This window comes from Bombus terrestris, chromosome 6, assembly GCF_910591885.1.
Source record: "Bombus terrestris chromosome 6, iyBomTerr1.2, whole genome shotgun sequence".
Taxonomy (NCBI): Eukaryota; Metazoa; Arthropoda; class Insecta; order Hymenoptera; family Apidae; genus Bombus; species Bombus terrestris.
The window spans coordinates 13,103,404-13,126,374 of NC_063274.1; the positions used below are offsets into that span (position 1 = coordinate 13,103,404).

At 35.8% G+C, this 22,971-nt stretch overlaps 2 protein-coding genes across 2 annotated transcripts in view; one reads left to right on the top strand and one right to left on the bottom strand.

The window, feature by feature from the left end:
• Nucleotides 1-22,971, bottom strand: part of LOC100645988 (putative mediator of RNA polymerase II transcription subunit 26) — a 244,290-nt gene that overhangs the window by 152,382 nt on the left and 68,937 nt on the right. The window lies entirely within an intron of this gene.
• Nucleotides 4,259-8,369, top strand: LOC100646466. The gene is made up of 3 exons (XM_012309550.2): nucleotides 4,259-4,464; nucleotides 6,012-6,433; nucleotides 6,839-8,369. The coding sequence occupies exons 2-3, from the start codon at nucleotides 6,015-6,017 to the stop codon at nucleotides 7,413-7,415; spliced, it is 996 nt and encodes a 331-aa protein (XP_012164940.2). The 5' UTR covers nucleotides 4,259-4,464; nucleotides 6,012-6,014; the 3' UTR covers nucleotides 7,416-8,369.

The following is a 22,971-nucleotide window of genomic DNA, read 5'->3' on the forward strand; positions in this document are numbered from 1 at the left end:
TAATTTTTACGATAATGTGATCACGGTAATAAAATATTTCTATACATACAAATCATTTCGCCAAGATATCAATAAAGTTGAACAACGTTATTGTATTATTCATTTATTGAAAATCCTATTATTTGAACAACTTTGCTAGAATAAAGTATACTTAATTGGTACTTTTAGTAATATGCAAGAAATACAGTATGATTACCAATTTTTGCATAGTTTAACGATTTTGATACTGACTCGATTAATATGCTTACGGTGCAAAATCAAGCCTAATCTCATATTCAAAATCTCTTAAGACGGTCACGTTCGATGTTATCTTTGCGACTATAATCGATACAAGAACTCTGTAGCTACGTATTATATCTTAGTCATGAGGTTTGATTCTTGCTTAACTCTGTGCTTGTATCTCGTACTTTAATTAAAAAAGAGTTAAACGCAGAAAATTTTTTCCACGCTAAAGAGGAATAAAAATCACAAACTTCCGCTTGAAACATTTTTGCGATTTTGCGAAGCTTCTCCCTGGCAATTCCATCCCAATCCACTACGGAACTTTCAGGCTGTACATTTTTACCGATCCAAAGCAAGAATTATTCGAAAAAGTATAACTTAAAAAAGAAAAAAGTACATTTTCCCCTTTTCGGTCTTGTTCTCTTAATCCAATTTAAAACAAAATCAGCATTAGTATGGTATTTTAAATACTATGTATTTTTGCATTTTCGTATCTTCTATAAAAAGTGCACAAAAATTCGCACTCTATCGATTAGCGTTAATCAAAATTAATCAATATTTATTGATAATTTTGCTCATAAATAATAAATTAACACAAGAAAGTAATGAAAAGAAATATATATGTATATGTTCATATTTATTAACAATTTTATTTGCAAATACTAAATTAAGCCGAAAAAGTAATAAAATACAGAAAGGCAAGTACTAAGCGCGAATAAATTGACGTTCTTCCGATAGCCTCGGTATCGAAACGCAATCACAAGCTTATTTCGTTAACTTGCCTCTGTAGTTCCGTGCCTTCACGCCATCTCTTTCTTCCTCTAACCGTTCTGTGCCGAACTCAATGAACGAAAAAGGGGTAGCATCTCATTAAGCTGTTTTGTGGGTTGGATGAATGCAGCTGCGCACACCTTTCTTTCATTGACCCATTAAAACTGCAGAGAAGGACAATGACTGGTAAATAAGTCCTGGCGAATTATTGTGGCGAGGTGTGACGTGTACACGAATAAAGAGGTCGAACTCGCTGCCGGCTAAGCGATTTAGATAAAAGCTTCTGAAATATCGAGAACGTAATATCAGTATTCGTTTCCCACTGTTTGAGAAGTACGATATGTCACGATCGCGAGATGTATCGGAAGATATCTCGTGACGGCTTGAAATAACGCGAAGAAAAAACCAAGAGAACCGAGGGAAGTTGCGTGATTCAGTTTAGAAGAAATTGCACGAGTTTCGGGATAGGTATTCTTAATAACATTGTATTGTTACTAGATGTAATATATTTATTCTGTGACAAATAAAGCGGTTGATAAGATGAGGCATATTGAGAAATTGAGTCGATTAAAAATGTAGGAAAATACATGTCTTATCTAATTGAAATTACAAGAAAGATATTTATGTGAATTACTTGTTTAATATTTGAGTCACGTATAATGACGATACAACGTACTATTATTTGTTATTAGAGTATTATGGGAGAGAATTATAATACGTGCCATGTTTGCTGTATTCAGAACGATTCAGTGTATTTCACGAAACAATCACACAATATTATTATTTGGCGCAATTATATTCTATTACAAATTTATTTGGCAACGTTATAAAATAGGTTGCATTAAATAACCATAAAGACATATATTGCAGAATAAATATGAAACACTATCGATATACAAATTTAAAGCATTGTCTTTATGAAATAAATCTTCTATCTTTCCAACAACTAGTACAATACGAAATACGAAGAATTCAAATGAATGATCACCACAACTGATCGAAACAGTGCTTGAAAATCATATAAATCATCGCAACTTCTATTGCATTCAAAATTCAACCCCAAATGATATCAACGAAATACGTATTCACAAAACTTCTCCGATCGAACACATACAAATTTTCGCGTCTTTACTACAAACAGTTTCATGTCTGTATCATTAGGATTCCGTAATTTTCGTTCGTCCCAAACGAACAACTTTAGTCGAAGCGTTGTCGTAAAACTTTAAAACGGCGACGAAGACCACGCTACCCATGGAAACGCTGAATATTAAATTCAATTTGTTTCCTCGTAGACATCGCGCAACGCCGAGAAGTGACGCGTGTTTCCATCTCACGGATTTACATAAGTGACTTATGGTCAGTGGGTGTTACACCCTCATCGAGGGATGGTCTGCTCGGATATCTTTGATGTGACGTTCGTATAGGGATTCAAATGAGGGATGGTCGTTATGAGGCTGGGTATAGAATATCATACGCGTGTACTCGTATTTGGTTTCGTGACACGCGTGCATTGCAGACGAATACTTTCGTTACAGGCACGAATTACTAGAAAGGAATTTAAGAGCACGTAAAGATTGCTTTATTGTTTTAAAGATACATTTGATGATTATAGAGATAGATTTTCGTGGAAAGTGATAGTGACTATGATTGCTATTGATATTGCGTCGAAAATTTTGAACATTTCTGTAGATTTACACGTATCAATGTATAATCTGATTCTATGATTTCCATATGAATCGTTAATATTGTTTTATAATAAGAATATTCGTACTATAATCATCATAGTGTTTGACTACAATTATCTTTGTGCTTTTTATTCGTCTGTTTACTAGTATTCTATTTTTGAGATTTGTAAGTGGTTTTAATTTTATCAACTAAAACAAGCGATTTTACAAAGACAAATTAATTTTTAAAACCAAGTAAACATTTTTGTTGCATTAAAATGAAACTACTTGATAAAACGTTAGAACATACAAACAATAGGAAACACAGTGAAACTATAATAGATGTGCATGACAGCTAATTGAAAGCTGAGGTGTGATATTTTTCCATATTGATTCTTCATCCTAAACAAATATCGTTATCAATAACTATATTATCGATATGATAATAAAATATTCTTGAAATGGCCATAAAACGGTACTGAATAAAATTAAAATATCTACGATATCCATAATTGATACATAGAAACATTACATTGCACCATCTGAGACCAAAATAACAGTCACATTTTGAACCGATATCTACAATTATTATCATACCGTTGCGAAACACAAATTAAAAACAGGATTAAAATAAATAAGAAAAGCTACGTATGAAACGTTATGACGAATATACGTTTATCGTTCATCGAAAAATGCATTTATCTCGATTTACTTTAATTCGACTATAGCTATCATAATATCAAATTAATGATAAAAACCGAAATGGCATATTAAATAAAGTACGAACCATTGCGATATCGAAATTAGAAATCGGAGTGAACAAATTTCTTCCTCTATCTCTTTGTCATGAAATAATAAACAAATCATCCCCTCAAAAAGGAATATTCAACAAACGTAACCTAAGTGTCCAATCTATGATTCGTCGAAATATTCGAAGCAACAGGGACGCGCACCAAGAACGCGACCCATGAAACATTATCCGAGATTTCACGGGAAGATTATCAACGATGACCATCAGAGGGTGAACTAAAATGGAAGCAGCATAACGAGGCTGTCCCGCTATAGAAGGGTGACGCTGCGCATCGGCCAGTTACGATTTTTCATCCATAATTAACTGTCACCATGGACCGGTCAAGTAATCAAAATGGAAACAGAAATCCGTCACACGTTACGATCTTCGTCGTGCAACACAGCGACGCCGGTATCTGATACCGATCTAAAAATCTCACGCCCATGTAAACTTTGCAATTAATTCCATCTATCCTCTGAAACATAAAAACGCCAACGAGAAAGAACAAAATATTCGACAAAAATTTGTCCAACTCTCTCAACTTTTCTTTTATTTCTTTCCCCTCCCTTTTATTTTATTCCTTTTTCTTCTCCTCTGTTTTTCCACTGCTATTTCTCGCGAGAACGTGGCAACGATAATAAATGCCTCGGTTACCTTTCGTTTCGACGACTCGCGCATAACAACGAGAACAACGACGATTCCCCCTTAGCCGATTTCATTTTCTACCGCGCGCGGAAATCATTCGGTTTTGGCGGCGCGCGTTACGTTCTCGCGTCTCGCTGCGCCGTGAAAACGGCTCCCTACCAAACGAAGCAGCGGGCTTTATCAGATAAAGTCGCGCTATCGGTCTTGGCAAATAAGGGAACGCTGACAGTTGGACGATGACACACAGTGCCGGTTGTCACAGAGGCGTACGTGCCGCGACAGCTATTTTTTTCCTCTCTTTCCTTTCGCCCCGCGCGCCCGTAATTTCAGTTTCGCCCAACGCTGCTCGCAAGGACGAGAACAACCTGTCGAGTGAGTAAATTCACCACGATCGATTTTAATATACACGTGTGTGTGTGTATGAACGTACGTGTAAAGATGATGTACGTGAGCGTCGTTATAGCGTGAATGAATAAGTGTTGGTCATATGCTATGTGGAAGATAAGAAATTGGACAGATGGCAACATTTCTGTGAATTTTTTATGCCGATCTGTCGTGTTGGATTTTATTAAATTATTTGCGTTGGATTTGGGAGTTTAAAGATAATACTGTCCTATCCACAGATTCTGTTTACTAGATTCAAACAATAATAAATGGTTACGAATTGTTTAAGTTATGGAGGAAATAAAGGTACACTGTTATTTAAGGTTCCAATTAACGTTCTAACAAATGTTCAATTAGGAATTAAACAGCATTTCGTGTTTCAATGGAATAAGATAAGATAGGAAAAGTCTGAGCTATATTCTTGCGTCACGAGGCCAATGAGTTGATTCCGTAGCGACGGTTAAAGATAGCCGGTTAGATAATCAATCAACTGATAAAAAATTGCGCGTGTTTAATGCGAGAACAACACCTGTTTTTCATCGTTCTTGATAGATTTAACACTTTGATTGCCACGCCGAAATCATACGTTTTGCTCAGGACCCCACAGGAGTATTTTTATTATTCAAAACATATAATGGCAAAATAATAATAAATTGATGATGTAAGACAACATTCTTCCCCAATGGACCATTTATCTTATTGGCGATCACGGATGACCACCGTGGCGTCTTGGTAACAGTTGATAGCGATACAAGGCTTCGTTTATTTCAACAAACCATTCGCATTCGTTATTTCGTCGTAAGCAAAACGTGCAGAATATATTGTTGAAGCGTGTAGACGATATTAGTAAATAGTAAGGTACGTGCACACTTCTAACTTCAATTATCTGATTATAAAGCAGCATTTACGATTATTTTCTAGGCTGTGTTTATAATAATATTCATAGATTACCCCTGAAAGATATGGATGTAAACACAGTGCACCGTTAGTTGCAAGATTTGTTCTCATTTTTTTTTTTTTTTTATTGGTGTTCTAATAAAAATGTTTCATTGTTCAATAAGGCACTTTTTATTTCAAAGTATCTCCTATTTATCGGTTATATTCAAAATCCCCTAACTGTCAATTTTCATACGATTTTTACAATTGTAAGAAGTTCAAGCCCTCCAGTTACTAATGACCACCGTAGCATCACAGAAGAAACCGTGGCCGGTCATATATGACCAACGTGGCAGTCAAAGTGTTAACCTCAATATGCAAAATTCATGTGTAGCGCAATTATACTACGTTTAAAGACATCCGCGATAAATATTCTAATAAATAAATTGGAAAGCGATGATGTTATAAACATTGTTCTTTAAATTTATCTTCGGCTTTACAACTCTTAGGCTTTACTCTTGCCATTTTCTTGCAATGTATCAACTCGTGGAAGCACGTCATTCGTTTCTTTAACATTCAATATCATTCGCGTACTTATGAAATGAAATTAAAAAATTACCAAAAAGTAAATAAACTAAATAATCAATGATTTCTATCAGATCATGAGTAGCCTGTACCCGAATCTGTACGAGAGGTTCAAAAGCGAGGGTGTCTGCCCGATCTGCCTGATGGAAATGGAACTAACGCCCAGATACGCTTGCGCCAATCAACATACAATGTGTTATCGTTGCAAACCTTATTACTACGACTGTCCCACTTGTCAGTGGCCGTTACACAAGGAAATGCCATCACGAACGTCTTCGTCGTTATCGTCAGCCAGAGATTTTCAGCCTCACCCACTTCTACGCAGGTTCCATCAGTATCATCCTAGCGCTCCAAAACCGGACGAGTTTCAAGAACACGAGAGAAGCTATTACCCATCACCGCCACTTCAAGATCAAGAACTAAATGAATGTGCGTACGCTCATCTGGGTTGCTGGGTGAAAGTACCGATGAATTTGGTGGACCTACACGAGTCTCGGTAAAGAACGTTGCAATTTTTAATAAAGTAATTTTTAATACAAGCGAAACATAATACGAATATAATTAAAAAATAATTTCGAACCACGAAATTCTGTTGTAGATGAAATATTTGCATTGACCGATCAACATATTCATCGATTTAAATTCAAAGTTTAAATTGAAATTGAAAGAAGACATAGAAATAAGAAAATAAGACATTCGCAGAAAACACGTGTATTTTAGAATTCTGTAAATAATTTTTGTATCACTTTCCCATATTGATATAGAATATGATACTTATAAATACGCTAGTGAACAAACTTATTATTCAATCCAAAAGAAATGATCGTGTGTTTACATCGTTAAAGAAAGAAAGAGAAAGATAGAGAGCGAAAGTGTTCATATTGTTTTTTAAAAATTTCAGATGTCAATTCCGTCCTCACTTAGAGGAGGAACACCTTCCCACAGACGTAGCCCATAAACACGACGATTTGATCGAGTGCACCTATCGAGCGGTGGGTTGTAATGTGAAAACGTCACCCTGGAGGATTTCGATTCACGAGAACCATTGCATCTACAAGGATCGTTTCAACGAGCAGAACATTAGCGATTCCATGGAACGAGCGACCATCTCGAGTGACGATTATGAAGATCCTGAAGAATTAGTTGAATGCAAATACAGAAGATATGGCTGCATGGTGAACATGCCTAGAAGACGAAAGCAGTTACATCAAGCGAAATGTAACTATCAGAAATATGATACCGGTGATGACGATACTTCGTCAGAAGGAGAGTACGATCCTGACGAACAAGTTTCTTGCGGATGGGCCGAGTATGGATGTAAAGTGAGGCCTAAACGTAGTCGTTTGGAAAGGCACCAAGAGAAATGCAATTACAAAATGGAAGAGTGTGCTTACAAGTATAACGGATGCACCGCCAAGTTTCAACCAGCTAGAAAATACGCTCACGAAAGAAACTGCGAATTTAATTATCTTTCGTAGATCAAGTATTTTATAAAGAAAATAGATACAAGATTATTTCTTATTGGTCGGATCTTTCAATAAACGTTTTTTGAACTCTTCATTTAATCCTATAAAATATTGTTTAAAAATATTTATTATTTGAGAAATATTTTAAAAGAATTACAAGTAAATTCGCATATTATATTAGTATTTTAATGATAATTGAAAGGTTTGCGCTGTGCGTTTCATAATAAATGACGAAACGTTCTTAATCTCCCCAATATATCACGAGAAGACGTACAAGCATTCAAACCAACGTCGTTAGTACTTCCAAGTATCGATTCGTATCTAGCTATACATTGTTCCAGAAGACAGTTCAAGCACATTGAATACCACACTATTAATTACGTTACCATCGATTAGGTTAGCTTAGAGGAAGAGTGTTTCATCTAAGCGAAACGAATTCGAATTCTAAAATCAAACTCCATTCGTTAGAGAAGTAGGATTTAGAAGATGTATTAAAAAATACAGTAGATACCCTGTAAAATATTGGTTTCCTATCTATTTTATAATAATATATTTATCAATAACACTGTGAAACTACTTCAAGATTCAAATATCTTGTTATACTTCAAAAAAGAAACTACAAAGCATACAATTAAATTAAACAATACGTACGCCACCCTGTGCACTTTTACTATTCCAATTACGCGTTTAATGCCAGTTAACAGGTGTCCTCCTTTTAAACGGCACATCGATTCGGTTTTCCAATGAACGAACTAAATCCAAACTTAATTACATTCGCAATCTGCAATATCATCAACTAGAACATGCGCATTTCTACGTCTGCCACGACGCATTTGCAAGAAAATTTATAAACCCTTCAACTCATGATTTCCAATAACTGGACAAATTATTCGAACATTATAATAAAAATGTATTTCTCTTCTAGAAGCGAGACAAATACAACGAATGCAAATTTATGCAAGTTATTATTTTCTTCTTTTTTTTCTGAATACGACCAAAGAACGGAAATAACACAATTTTTAATTTGAGAAAAATGTGAGAGAACAGTTCGTCAAATTACTATATTTTTATGAATACGATTAAAGAATGGAAACGACGGAATTTTTAATCTCAGAAAACTATGTAAAGATTTCGTGAAATCATTATATTTTTATGAATATAATTAAAGAAAGGAAATGACAAAATCTTCGACTAGAGAAAGAGGCGAGTAAAGATTTTGTCACTAATACGGCTCATTCTCTTCATTGATTCTCTCTATCTCTCTTGTCCGCCCTCTTTCCATCCACCCTGGATCGTTGCAATCTCGTTGTATCATGAACACGATAGTGAAACTTACACTGCCATTCGAGGGATGATCCGGGGCATGATCGCCTGGAATGAGGGAATGATGGGTATGCCTGGGACATCGAACACCTGGAAGCTAATGATGTACAGCTTTCCTAGCCGCTAACTATCGCACTGTTTCGTGGCATTGCAACGCCAACACGAACGTTTATGGCGATCATTTATAAAACCACCGAAAAACCTTGAGAAACGAACTGTCTAGAACGTGACTATACTCTCGCGTCAACGGGAAATATTTTCCACGTTCTATGCTCAGGTATTAAGATAATAAATCGCGTCGAACGCATTTATAACCGTGTCTTGTTGTAGAAGTTAACAGGTTGGTTGCTGCACGTGTCAGTGAAGGAAAATTGAATCTTCAAATAGGATTTTTTACGATGATGATAAGTTTGCGGAATAAAGGTGATTAAGGATGTACTTTTGTAGTGTACGTCTAAGTTTGTTCTTCTTTAGGTAAGGCGGATTGTTTGGAGAATTAATTGCTTTTTTTAGAGATAAGTTTGAAGAAAGGAAGTTATTTCAATGAATTATATGCATATTTATGGCAAGAAAATTATACCAATTTCTGTATTTCTTTTTAGATTATTTCATTCTAATTACCTCAATGAAAGTATAAATCAACGTTAGTAAAAGATTTCTCGAATTCCGTTATTCATTTCGATTATAACATTTTACGAATCAAATCTTTATTGAATTTTGGCAATGTGAAACTTTCAATTTTTTGCTGAACTTTACAATATTTAAGATATCGAATATTTTGCCAAGTATCTGATAATTTATTATTACATTTTCTTTTTCTCTTCGCCTATAAAAAAGATATGCATGTCTAAAATATCAGGATAAAAGTGGATTCAGAGGGAAAAAGATTTGACGATTGACTGCATGAAAATCTCCAAAGAATCCAAAGATCCGAGTATATAGCTTTTTAGATACTACATAAATATTGAACGGGCCAGAAAATGGTAAGCTCTTGTCCGTTCACAGTTCACAGAAGCTGTCACCAGCCTGGCCAGAACTTTAACGATCAACGCTGACCCGGCCGATGGACAAAAGGGAATAGAAGCTGTTTTACATAGTAAAGACCAAGAAAGACTACCATCACCGCGACCCAGCCGAATTCTTAAAGAAGATATTCACTTCTGAAGTAAGAAGAGGTTATTTCGCGAAATGCGAACGAGGCGTTCCAGTTCCTTTTTCTTTCCCACGTTATTTTCATCTTACTACAGAAAATATGTACATGAAATATTGGAAACTTTTATATCAGACTGAAATAACTAATGAAATGTTACAGTGATGTCTTATTTATGTAAAAATATTTTACAAATGGATAATAAACGAGGAAAATATACAATAGAAATACAATGGAATATTTTATTACTTCTTCAACATTTATCCTAAGTAAATATTATTATTTTATATCAAGAATAACAGAAGGTACCTGATCAAAAGGTAGCAGTTTCCTTTCAATTTCAATTAAAATGAACACTAGACTTCTACGTTCGAATGAAAGTGATGTGTAATATTGAAAATCAGTCTCTGTTTGTGAAACGCTTCTGGTCAATATTGATATTTATAACTTTATTGCAAGTATACATAAAAGAGAATTCAAAGACGAGGAAATCAGTAACCGTATTCAAATGTCTAAAACGAAAGTGGATATAAGCTGTGTACGCTCTGCTCGGTAGTTGGTAGGAAAGAAAAGGGTGGTGAAGGGGTGCGAGAAAATTACACCTCTGGGGAACAGATCTGACGACGAGTGACACGAAGGGTCACGGTGAGCGAGAAGTCAGCCGACTTTAATTAAGACACAGGTGTCTTTTACTTATAGTTACACTGAGTTCCTCCAAGGGAATCATAGGAAATATGTTTATTATAGATGGAAAAATACACACTAGCCTAAACTTCAGGTAAACCCTTACTGTTCCTTTAGACCATATTTAATTAATGATTTTGAAGAATCACTCATCGTCATAATAATTTTTATTCTAAATACAAAAGTAATTTGCAACTTTATTATGATAGCATTCATTAAGCTTTCCTCAGCAATTTTTTACATCAAATTAAACGACAACATAATTTTGCAAGATCAACACGCTTGCCACGGATCAATTTATTTTAGAATAAATAATTAGTATCGTTTAAATAATAAATAGTTTCGTCTAAAAAAGCAAAAATCATTTTTAAATCTCAGAAACGCTTTCATATAGACTCCTATCCTCCTATTTGAATTTGTGTCCATCATAATTATCCTATCTCATGTTACATATTACTATCCTTCTCAGAATAAAATTTTAATTTTATTTAAAACATTATTGCGTAAATTATTGCGTAAAAATATCAAAATCACGATCGAAATTTAAATTTCGAAAATATTCCATATAAACTGAAAGGAATGTCTGTTTTGCGTCAAAAAATTCTAACATTGTCTTGCCTAAAGGGAATTTAATGGCGGACTGGGATTTTTCGTCGAAAATCCACGTACGTCTCAGCCAAGATGTAGACTGGCGCCTGACCCAAGAATCACCTTAATGCATGTATTCATACGATAAGCTAGTAGCTTCAAATCAGACGCATAGGTAGAATAAGTGTTATAAGGATTTCAACAAGGGCGAACACTTCTTGACAAAGCAAGCGACTCGTCGGATATCTTTCAGTTATTTCCCTTAAATACTGTCCAAACAGTCAAATCCTTGCTGCAAAAGCACGATATCCTTCTATGAGTATCTGTCGCTGTTGGAACCCCTTATGAAAACCGTATCAAGGGATTCTTCCTTCGAGTAGATGTCGACGATATTGACTTTTTATCATGTCAACGTATATCAAGAGAAATTTGGTAATACAGTGGAAATTACGAATTTTTACAATGGGGAGAAATTTAACATTTGAGGGTTTTAAGCAATGATAATTCAATAGCGCGTAATTGTGTATAATAATATTTAACACTGTATATATTGGGTTGTCCGAAAAGTTTCTTTCGTTTTATGAGGAAATAATAGACGTACAACGTTTTTGTTTAATATTATTTTGTTGAATTACGTACGATATGTTGAGATAAACACCGCGACATTTCGCAGACTTGGTTTCGCGTTTATATGAAGGTGCACTGTTATAAAAGATATGTTTGCGAAAGAAAGACACTTTTCGGACAACTTAATAGTTTAATTAGTTTACGATAAATTCAAGTGTGAAAAGAATATATACAATATATGTACAAAATTTGAAAAACCTTCAAAGTAGAATGCTAACTATGATACTTAATAGATAAAACGAATTTATATATATTAGATCCATTTCTCTCGTTCCGTCCATAAAAATATGAAACTATACAAAATCCGCAGTTTATCAATAAATAATGTGTACAACTTCTTGTACAAAACTTTGCAATTTTAAATAAAAAGCCTAAAAATGTATTACTTCACTAGCAAATAACCTTACAAATAATAATTTCCTTCATTTGTAAGTACAGGGTATCGATTAAGCTACTTCCAGTTATGTATAATATTTCACTTTCCCTTGCTACGACCGTTTTAAATGGCCTCAGGTAAAGGCGATCTAAAGCCACTTAAGAATCTCAATTTATGACACTCTCCACACGCTAATTTCCTGTACCTATATACATTGAGAGATCCAAGGCCTTCGTGTACTATAACAATTGATATTAATAACCATTTCGTTCTCAGCGTGAATTACCTGTCTATTTCGTAATACCATTCACCCATACATCTGTATCCTCCTACACGATCTCGTTGCCGATATTATCGTTATCTATGTACCGCGACCACCCGTTGATCATCGTGCGTTGATCACGAAAAGCTGGAGCAAGTCTATAAACTGTACGGTGTTCGGAACGGGGCTCATATGCTGGCCACAAGTTCCAGACCATAATATTCTCACATAAATACATCTCGCCTAAGTAAAACGGAGCGAAGCTTCAGGTCAGTGGCGAACACCTTGCACGAAGCACGCACGCGAACTCAATAATTCACTATGAAGTTGCTCTCGACGCCGCGAAGGGGAAAGGCAGTCGTATCTCAATTTTGTCAGGATATAACTATCAGCGTTTCGGTAACGAGAAAATCCACGCCAATCCTATGGAAGGGCCTTGGTGATTGGATACCGAAACATCTGATTCCCTGGGCACGTACGCGATTATCGTTCATCGATAGATCGTAACTACAGCCGAGTTTTCTACGGATCAAGATTTATGTCGAACAGATATCCGCTCGCGAGAGTGCATGACGAACGAAGAGTATGACCAGGATGATCGTCAAGTGATTGTAGAGTTTGCAGAGTTAGTTTCCGCTGAAGATTCTCTTTTTAAAATGAAACGATGGATAAAGCGTGGAGAGTTACAGGCAGCGTTGATCGATTAATGCGCAGGAGGAGGAGATGTTTATTGTTAGAAATAAAGGTTGATTTAATTTATTGATGAAATTAATCGTTAATTAGTAATTGTAAGTATTGATCTTTAGAATTATCAATTGATGATTAAAGATATTAGATATTAAATTTGTATAATATGTACATTATGAATTAAAATAAAGCATATTTATGGGATCTTTTTATTTCTCACCGTGTAACTGTAATTATTAGTTCCGTGGTTTTCTCTCCGGTCGATACGCGATATTCAGATGAAAATGTTGCAAGGATTTCGTAAAAAAGGTGCGAATGTTTTTATATGTAGATGAGACGTCGAAGGTAGGAAATGGAATTTTTAGAGAATATAGGAAATGGAATTTTTTAATAGAATACATCTTCCTAGAAAAATCGATGAATAACAAATTTGTAAAAAGAATGTACTGATTTACAGTATACAAATCCCTGATACAAAGCCACGAACTATATCATATTATTTCCACCTCGCCTCCTCTTTGACCTAAATTCTCTGATAATCATAATACGAACAATTTTCTGGACGCCTTATATCAAATTCCTTCAACTTATCATCGACAAGCGAGGTGAGATTAACTTTATACTACGTCAAAACGCGTGTCGGTGTAATCTAATTTAGCTGGTCGCAGGATTGGTTTGTTTGTAGTAAGCCCAACACGATGTTTCAACTGGTTTTCCAGCAATTACGTTAACAACTCCAATACTTGTTTCCGCGCACGTTCCTGACAAACGACTTCTGCGAGGTTCGAGGTTTATAAAGAGGGAAAGTTTCTCGGTGCGGGATTACAATTTTTAATATAACTCTTTGCATGAAAAAAGACGGCAAGCGAGAAGGAATTGGAGAAACGAGATGCAAAGAGGCGTAAGAAAATACTATCCAAAAATATTTTGCCAAACTTATTATTCGACGATCAGTAAGAAGAGACATCGTTAAGACAATTAGTTATTGATTTACAAAACCATCCGCTGAAATTATTGCTTGAGGAAAATATTGTTTAAGGAACAACTACGTATACTGAGCATGCTAAAAGAAAAATTGTAACAGATGCTAACTACGAAGCTAACTTGTCTAACTACGAAGAATAACGATATCGCTCAAACAATTAGTAACAAAGTAATATAAAGTATTTTTATTTAAACGTTAATTCGTATCGTATGGACTATATGAAAAATCATAGACAATAAGAATAATCAGTGAACTCGTTCAATTTTACAACCGACACTTCCAGTTACTTGAAAATGTAAAGTACATCGTACACGGAATATCTCAAATAGTAGAAATCTAATCAATGAACTTTTAATTGATTATATACCTTCAATTGGTATTTCCCTTTTCCGAACCCTTTCTTCGTGTCGACAGAAATATTGCACAAACAAGAACGACATTTACATACCAAGACGAGAACGAAGGGTGACGAAGGAACAAGAAGAAAGAGAAGCAACAGTAGCGACAGTAGGAAGAAACGAATTTAATGAAACGCAAGAAACCCGAATAAAAGTGTATTTGTAATGCAAATACGCGTTGGACCAGTCCCGGAGGGCCGAAAAATGAAAAGCCGATGAAACAGCCGGCTATGAAATCGACCGTCCCATCACTCTCGCTTAATCCGATTTCAAATTCTTCGACGTCTCCGAATCACGTCTCCGAGACGCTTTCCGCTTTCTGCAATCTCGCCTAAAAAATCCTGATTTCTTTCTTTTAATTACCTCGGGGACCCGGCTGATCGTCAAACCGAGTACACGCCTGGAATCCTTATTAAACGAAATCCGAATTCTCAGTAGTATCAGAATCGTATCTTGCCTTGCTAACCTGATTAACGTTTTACAGTATGCAGAATTTCATAGTTTAAATTCCCCTCATTAACGTATTTGATATTGTTAAGGTATAGAGAGGATTTGGAAAAACAAATAGTTTAAATTTAATTACAAATTATTCAGCTCTACATATACGTTATTCTCTGAAGGACTTGATAACCTACTCGCTCGGTTGTTTGTTTGCTTCTGATGATTCTAATCACTTCTAACGGCTTTTAATAACTTTTAACAGCTTTTAGCCGCTTTTGGCTCAACTGAGACCTGGACGTCCTTCAACGCTCACATACCACTTTCACACGTACAGTATAAATGTATCATCTATTTAACCGATATATTAAGTACGTTTAACTTATTGAGAAAACACCCTCTATTTGAAAATAATTAAATAAAATAATATTTTGTCAATATATTGAACTATGATAATACGGAAAATTGAGACGTTAGTTACTTCTACGATCTGTTTCACGTATCCGATTGTGAATCACTGATTTTCTTATAAGCATTATTTTGCTAATTAAATCAGATAAAAGATTCATTTATGTAGTACTTTCACAAGATGGGCAATCAGCGTGCAATAGAATTATGCTTAAAGATATAATTCATATGCTAATTCAGAAAAGAGGTAGTCAAAGAAAGTGATTGAAACGAATAAAGAATTTCTATGAATGTGTTCATAAAGTTCTCACTCGACCGGTCTTCTACTTAGAAATACTCATTTCATTTCAAGTAGGTACTTATATCTGTCTCACCTTGCTTCGAGTCTACTTGCATACAGTAGAATTTCTCTCTTGCACCACTATTCCAAGCTACTTTCAAACTACTTATCTATTAATAACGTTTCTCAGCAACCAACATTTATAAGCAACCTCCTCCTCACGCAAATCCAAAAAAGACGTTCGTGTTCCTTAAGTCTGGTCGATGGAAGCGGGAAAGAGCCGACGTATAAATATTATCGAAGCTTCAGCTGGGTGGATGTTAACGCGGAGAGAGAAACGAAAGAGTATACGACGAGTGTCGAGAATCGAAGGAATCATTATTTACCGAGAGAGCTGGCTATTGTCCTCTTCGACGGATGCATTGTCGAATTAAGGGCTTTTGTGACAGCGAATAGTGGAAGCGCACAATACTTTCGCTTCTCTTTCGCTCTCATCATCTTTCTCCTCTATCCTGTTTTCGTCCATCGTACACAGATTTCCCTCTCTTTTTCACCCCTTTCCCTCCCTTTTCCATCGTACATCTCCCTCCGCGCGAATCGCTTTGACAGTTACCTCGCAAATGAAAGCACTTTTCCGCCGAATAGACAAAATAAATCGAGTCCCTCATACAATGTCGATGATTTCGTAACAATGCGCGTCTGCTCGGCGTCCGACCTACGCACGAATAAATAGGCAACCCCATCCACGAAATGTCCCTATCGTCAGACGATAAAGCAGCGTTCATTGTGTTCTTTTATCGGGTATAAAAATGTAAGGCCTAAGAGTGATCTTTATCAGGCTAGAATCATCAAACGTTGTCGAGTTTCGTTCTTGGTTATTTGTTCGTTGAATTTTTAATTGACGTTTATAAGATTGATGAATCACGCATGTGCTTCAAGAGTAACATAATTTTTGAATCTTTTAGGAGCGGAAATTTTTTAGAAGAATTAATTATAAAATACAGAATGTAAAAATAGTAGACTCTATGAAACAATGGTCAAATATTATTTTTATAATTTGCTATTAATTTTTATAATTTTCAAGTCACTGATCAAATTTAAGAAAATTCAATTGTAAGGAAACAAACAGTTCTAATGAAAGAAATGGCTAATAATTTGTATTTTGTTAAAGTAGCAGGTAATTTTAAAATTAAACTTTAAGTATTAAAACCTAATTCTGTGGTCAAAGCTTGAATCGTGTGATATTCATGGTAACGTGGTAACGTTTATTATTTAAAGTATGTACATTGTAAGAACAAGCGTTCGTGTTAATAAACGGGAAAAATGTCGAAACGTACATGCAAGAGGAAAACGGCGATAACAAAAAGCCGGGGGCGTGTGTTCTTCCAATGATTTATCGATGGTAATTAAAGAGCCGAACGTCACCACCGGCTGCGTGTAGATGACCAATGGCCGGTGCGTGAGCCACGTATTAATAGTACCTTTTAACATCCACCGCGAACCTTGCTTCAACAGCCATTTCCGTCGTTAAATAAATACGCCATCGAGTCACGTGTACACGCGATTTTGCTTATAACTTGATGCAAATTTCTCGCTGATACCAGTACGCGCAGTAATTACCCATAATAATAAAAAATTCACATTGAACATATTGCAACCATAGATTTCGAATTAATATTCTCTCGTTTCAAGTCTATCGAACGCCTTCTGGTTCACTTTCGAATGCAAATTATCGCACACGACCACCGTAATGAACAGAAAAGTGTATTTCATAGGATTCAAAGTTTCATGAATAAACATTAAAATATTAAAAGAGCGAAAGAATCGCAAAGGAATCCAATATGTTTTCAAAATTCAAAAAGTTCTCAAGACCTGGACAAAGTCTTAGTCGCGTTTGTATGTGACGGAGTACTTGTAAGATGATACTGAGAACCGGTCCAGATACATTTTCATTGTACCACCTTTAAATATCTTCGTCACAATACTCGTCACTCGAGATTTCGAGACCTCCTCGATAACATCAAACTTTAAACCTTACACTTGCCCCACTATTTCCTATTATTATTCGCTATCTTTCACCTGTCCTATTTAGAATAACCCCCTAAACAATCTGCCTCCCTATAACCTGCGAATCTTCCCCAAAATCAACTTCGCATCCAATCATCCACTAAATCTTCCCTTACAGATACCAATTTTGACATGTTCGTCTGCAATCTCTATCCATACCTTACTAACCGTGTTTGACTTCTACCAAACACAATCTTATCTATAGTAATGTCGGGCCAATGCCTTTTCATCGCGACGCATTAGTCGCCGAGACTTTGACGAACCAATTAAATAAATGGTCTTAAATTGTACAGCCGATGGTAGGGTAGCGTCGCGTCGTGGCGCCTTTATCCACGGCGCCTCCGCGTTTCTTCCATTAAGGATCACCCCTGTACGTACCCCTTCGCATTGGAAAGCAGAACCAGGGCCACTCTCAGCCCTCTTGCTCGTCCTCTTTCGACGCCTCTCCCGTCGTTGTCATCGGTGGCGTTACTGGAATTACATTGGATCCACAAAGGGTTGAGGAAAGACTTTCATCAATGCATACAACGCGTCCATTGTTCTTCCGCGTAAGATTGATCCCTGCTGGTTTTCTGAACGTACCCCATGGAAACACAAGACGAGATACGTCTTTGAAATTGTAGGCTGTTCTTATTACTATGGTGCTGTATATATAGGTAACAAGCTGCGTAAATTATTTATACTAAAAAAGGGTGTAACGTACCAGCGTGACAAAGGATCATTGTTTCGCAATGTGCCCAAGTATGATATGTACGTTACATGATTTCTATGAATTTACGGTGTACCATATTGGTTGGAAGATCAAATATGAATAACCATTTAACGAATTTATTTTAAGTTGTCCTACATTTCAAGCTTTCGTCATTGCACGGAAAATATGAAACGAGGGCAAGAAATAACGTCGAGAGACCCGTTGGAAAAAGTTTCTTGAGCACCCTCTAACGTTAAAATGATATTGATAAGGAAAGATATTTAAAACGATGAGGAATAAAAACGTATCTCGAAATAGTGCACAATTTGACGAACGATTGTGATCGCTAAAAAAAGTCGTAAAAAAGTAATAGAGTTGCAAGTAAGTAGCTCGTAACATGAAAGCATAGTTACTTGCAAACCCGAATATCATATACCTTCATACGTACCTATTTGTATTTAGAACACTACGACTAATACACGAATCATCAAGGTACTATAATCCAAGTTTAAAAATGTTCATCTGAAGAACCGAAATTTCAAATTAAAATAAAAATTCACTTGAATATAACTTGAATATAATTATTCGTAATGCATTAATCACAGTGTGTCACAAATGTTACTCGACGTTACAAGGCATTTAATCTGTTACAAACCATCACATAAAAAACATCACAGATAGCCGGAATTCCTTTGAAGAGTCGGCCTTAAAATTATTTCATGAGGTGAAATATACGTTCGGCGGGGAACCGTAACTCTTTTTGATCGAGTGGCCTCGGCCAGTATGCCATGGCTACGAGAAGGCAAGAGATACCGCGGTGAATTGTAATAATGCACCTGCAGTATCAACAGGCCTTATACAACACAGACCCTCTTCTTGCACAGATGGATTTGAGTATACTATCTGAAGGAGGACGTATGAAAGCTCGGGATGCGAAATACGAAGCGAAAGTACACGAGGAGGAACGAAGAGCACAGGAGGAACAGCCGGTTCCTATTTAGTGCTTCTACGTCGACTATGTCAACGTTATTATACCGCAGATTCCCAAGGGAGTGAGGGTGCAAGCCGGCAACCCGGAGCGAGGGGGTGTGACCACGACGAATACGTCGCAAAAGTGGTTTTTTAAAATATGGATAAAGTGTAACACGCTTGCACTGCTGAAAGGTGGGGTAGCCGCGCTTTGAGCCCGCCTCTAAATTATAGCAACACCTTGTCAACCGAGAACAAGGACGTTCCAAATTGCTGTACCACGCGGAGAACATAGATTAATGGTTTCGATAGCCGGCATAAGGAATAAACAGTTATCGCGTCAGTTATTCTCTGTGAAATTTTTCTATTAAAAAAATCGAGTTTGGTTTGTTCGTTATGTAACCGGTGGTTGTTGGAAACTTTGTGATCTGTAGCGAAACAGGTGGATATTAAAGTATGAAGTAATTTGATCTTTGATCTTGAATATGGAGAATTACGGTATTAAAATATTTTATTTGTTTATCATAGAGTTTATTCGCTTCACAAAAATTTCTGCTAAACAATTCAAAAACTGTTCTTCTTAATGAAACTTGATGAAACAGTTATAATTTTAGAATAATATAAAAATACAATATTTTGATCCATTTTTAATTCTTTTAATTCTGTTCGATCGCTGTATACATACCTGAAGATTCTTATACAAAAATTTCTTTTTAATTTGATTTTACGACAAGGAACTAATTAAGTATCCAGGTATGAGGTACCCATTCAGGTACCCATTTCCAAGTATGAGACTTGAAAAAAATAAGGGAAGGAAGGCTCAGATATTAAATATTCCAGAGCATGCAAATGCTGACTTTCCTCGCAAGACTTCTGAAAGAATACGGTGCACGCAACGAGTGTATTATCTGTGACTAATGCACATATCTCCAGCCATCTGAGAATCTCTCAATAATGCATCGTGAAGTTTCGTACAGACGGCTAGAAGTATGCACGGCCTTCCTTAATAACTGATGAGGCGTAACGATATCAAAACAGAGAGACACGAGAAACCTCCGCCTCGAGAGACTCATTCTTCTTGCCCTTGCAATCGTGAATGAAGGAAGAGATCTTCCAGGTAGAATATTCGGGATAACCACAGCAATAACCGTTTCGACCCTCCACAGAGTGTGAGATTGAAGCTTCTTTTATTCTTGAACGTACACGAACCACCGAGTTCACTTGTGCGGGTTCAAGAATTTAATGAAATTTTTTTCTCAAAGTCTCACCTGTTACTTTTCTCATAAGCATTGTTATATTGAGAAAGGAAAATTCATGAACATAATGTCAATTGAAAACGATATAATGCAGTTTAGTGAAATAAAACGTATAAGCAGGGAGAAGAGATTTCGAATAAACATCTGCAAGTACGAAAAATCGTTGCAGAGAACTTAACGAAGAAGGAACTTAATCTATTGATTATATTAATAATCAAGAAGAAATTCTATTAATGAAATTACGTTATTTCTTCGAGTATCCATAGACTCTACTATGTTGTATTACTATATGTAAATTTGCAAATCAACATATTTTTAAATAGATTGATCAGAAGCTTTATACCTTCAACTACGCTCTCTTCTAGTTCTCGATTCACTTAATCTTCTAAATGTTTCTAATATATTTCTCTTAAACCATTTGCAATAAAAGAAACTCCATCGATATCAATACGTATTTATCGAAATATAAATTGAACTTATCCACGATATGTTTAGCCATAGTGAAGATGAACGGAAAATAGAAGACACTGTAGCTGTATACTTATCTCAATACCCAGCACAAATGTCTGACCACAACCATACTCAAATCACTTACAGGCAGAGCAAACCACGGAAGCAGTTTAATAGCGAATTATCGTGAATGTAGGATAAATGATCGTTTACGATAGAAGGACCTACATTATCGGAGACCAAATACGCGTCTTTATCCGCCTCTTCGTTCAAAGAGGAAAACATTTACATTTTCGTACGAGCAGGAGGGTTGACGAGCATGCTCGTTAAAAATCGCCGGGTCTTTTACGACTCCGACCCTCGAATAGTATTAAGAAATGAAGCATAAAAATACGCTTAACGCTACAATTAAGGATTTATACGAAAGAAATCAAAATGACAGATATACCAGCGGTGGAAAGTTTAAAATCATTTCTCTAAGTGTACTTACACCGAATCACCTAATAACTTTATTATTTATTCAAAATTAATGCTACAAATATTAGTAATTAATTTCATTTATTTTGAGAAGTTTTCGAAAATAACGAAATTCCAATCTAACTTTTTTTTATATTGTAAGATTCTATTAAACACGCAGTAATTCTAAATCTCTTGACAAATTTTATCCGTATATTTTACATTAGAAAATCATTCGAATTGCCAAAAATATGCCGTTGTAAATCGACAAATATTTTACAAAAAATTCCGTATTTATCAATTTGTTTATTCTACTATTAACGTTGTTTAATATTAACAACGATAGAAAATAAGCAAATTTAAAGCCCCGCGAGACGCAAGTATTCTTTGTCATTAGAGGAGGAAACAGACGAGCATTAATTTTATATAACGTCGCTTTCTCTCGCGACAAAAGACGAAATATTTACAAAGTATTGTCCACAGTCGTTGGTTTACGGAATCGGGTCTCGGACTGTACAAGTCGCGAAGGAAGGAAACGGGAGCGGAATTTTTCCTCGGTAGCTGGAGAAAATAAATAACATCCTCTCAGAAGGGTGGTCGAGAGGTAAAGAGGAACTGTTGCCTGGAAATATATCAAACCGTTCCTTCGGGTGTTCGTCTCGCCGTGTCAGAGTATGTTTTATGTGGTCCGCCAGCTCACTGAAACAATAATTCAGCTCGATTTCACGTTTTACTCTACCGTTCTTGGTACGCCTCCTTTTTTGGCACCAGTCAACTTCGTTTACACTTTCTCGAAGAAATTTGTAGAATTTGTCGGTACAATTCGTGTGGTTGTTGATATATCACCATGTGATGCGGCAGATAGTAAATTTCCAGTGGTGTACGTATGAAGATCACACGAGAAAATATGATGAATTATATTTTTCGTTGTTTATAGGAGAGCAATTTTAAGATATCGATTCAAATACTGGCAATAAATTATTTTTGAACTTTTCGAAAATATCAATCGTCAGGTCATCTAATTTTATTCTCCGTGTCAATTCTCCTTTTCACTTAAGTCATATTGAAATATTTTCTTTCAAACACGAAGTGACATCGATAGTTTTCACGCACACACGATACAAAATATAGATTATAAATAGAAGTTGCGAGATACAAAAGCGATATCTTTGAAGTTCTATAATCAATAGAAGAATACTAAAATAGCAGATAATACAAACTCCCTTTCACAGATGTATTTCTATTTTCAATTTCCAAATAAAGATCCACATTATCGAAATCTAGTATCTGCTCAGATTCAAACCTATAGAATTATCCACGCAAATTAGAAATCTCAGCTGTCACGAATAACCGAAATAAATATTCCTCCGTGACCAAAAGAACTCTCCAGTTACCGGAAATTCCAATAAGTCTCGCAGATTCCCAGAATATTCACCGCTTTATCCACCATTGTTCCACGGTAATCATTTCGCC

Bases quoted from the DNA above. Each gene is read 5' to 3' on its own strand.
- LOC100646466 (XM_012309550.2), top strand. From the start codon at position 6,015: ATGAGTAGCCTGTACCCGAATCTGTACGAGAGGTTCAAAAGCGAGGGT. The intron at 6,434-6,838 runs GTAAAGAACGTT...TAAAAATTTCAG, and splicing joins GTGGACCTACACGAGTCTCG to ATGTCAATTCCGTCCTCACT.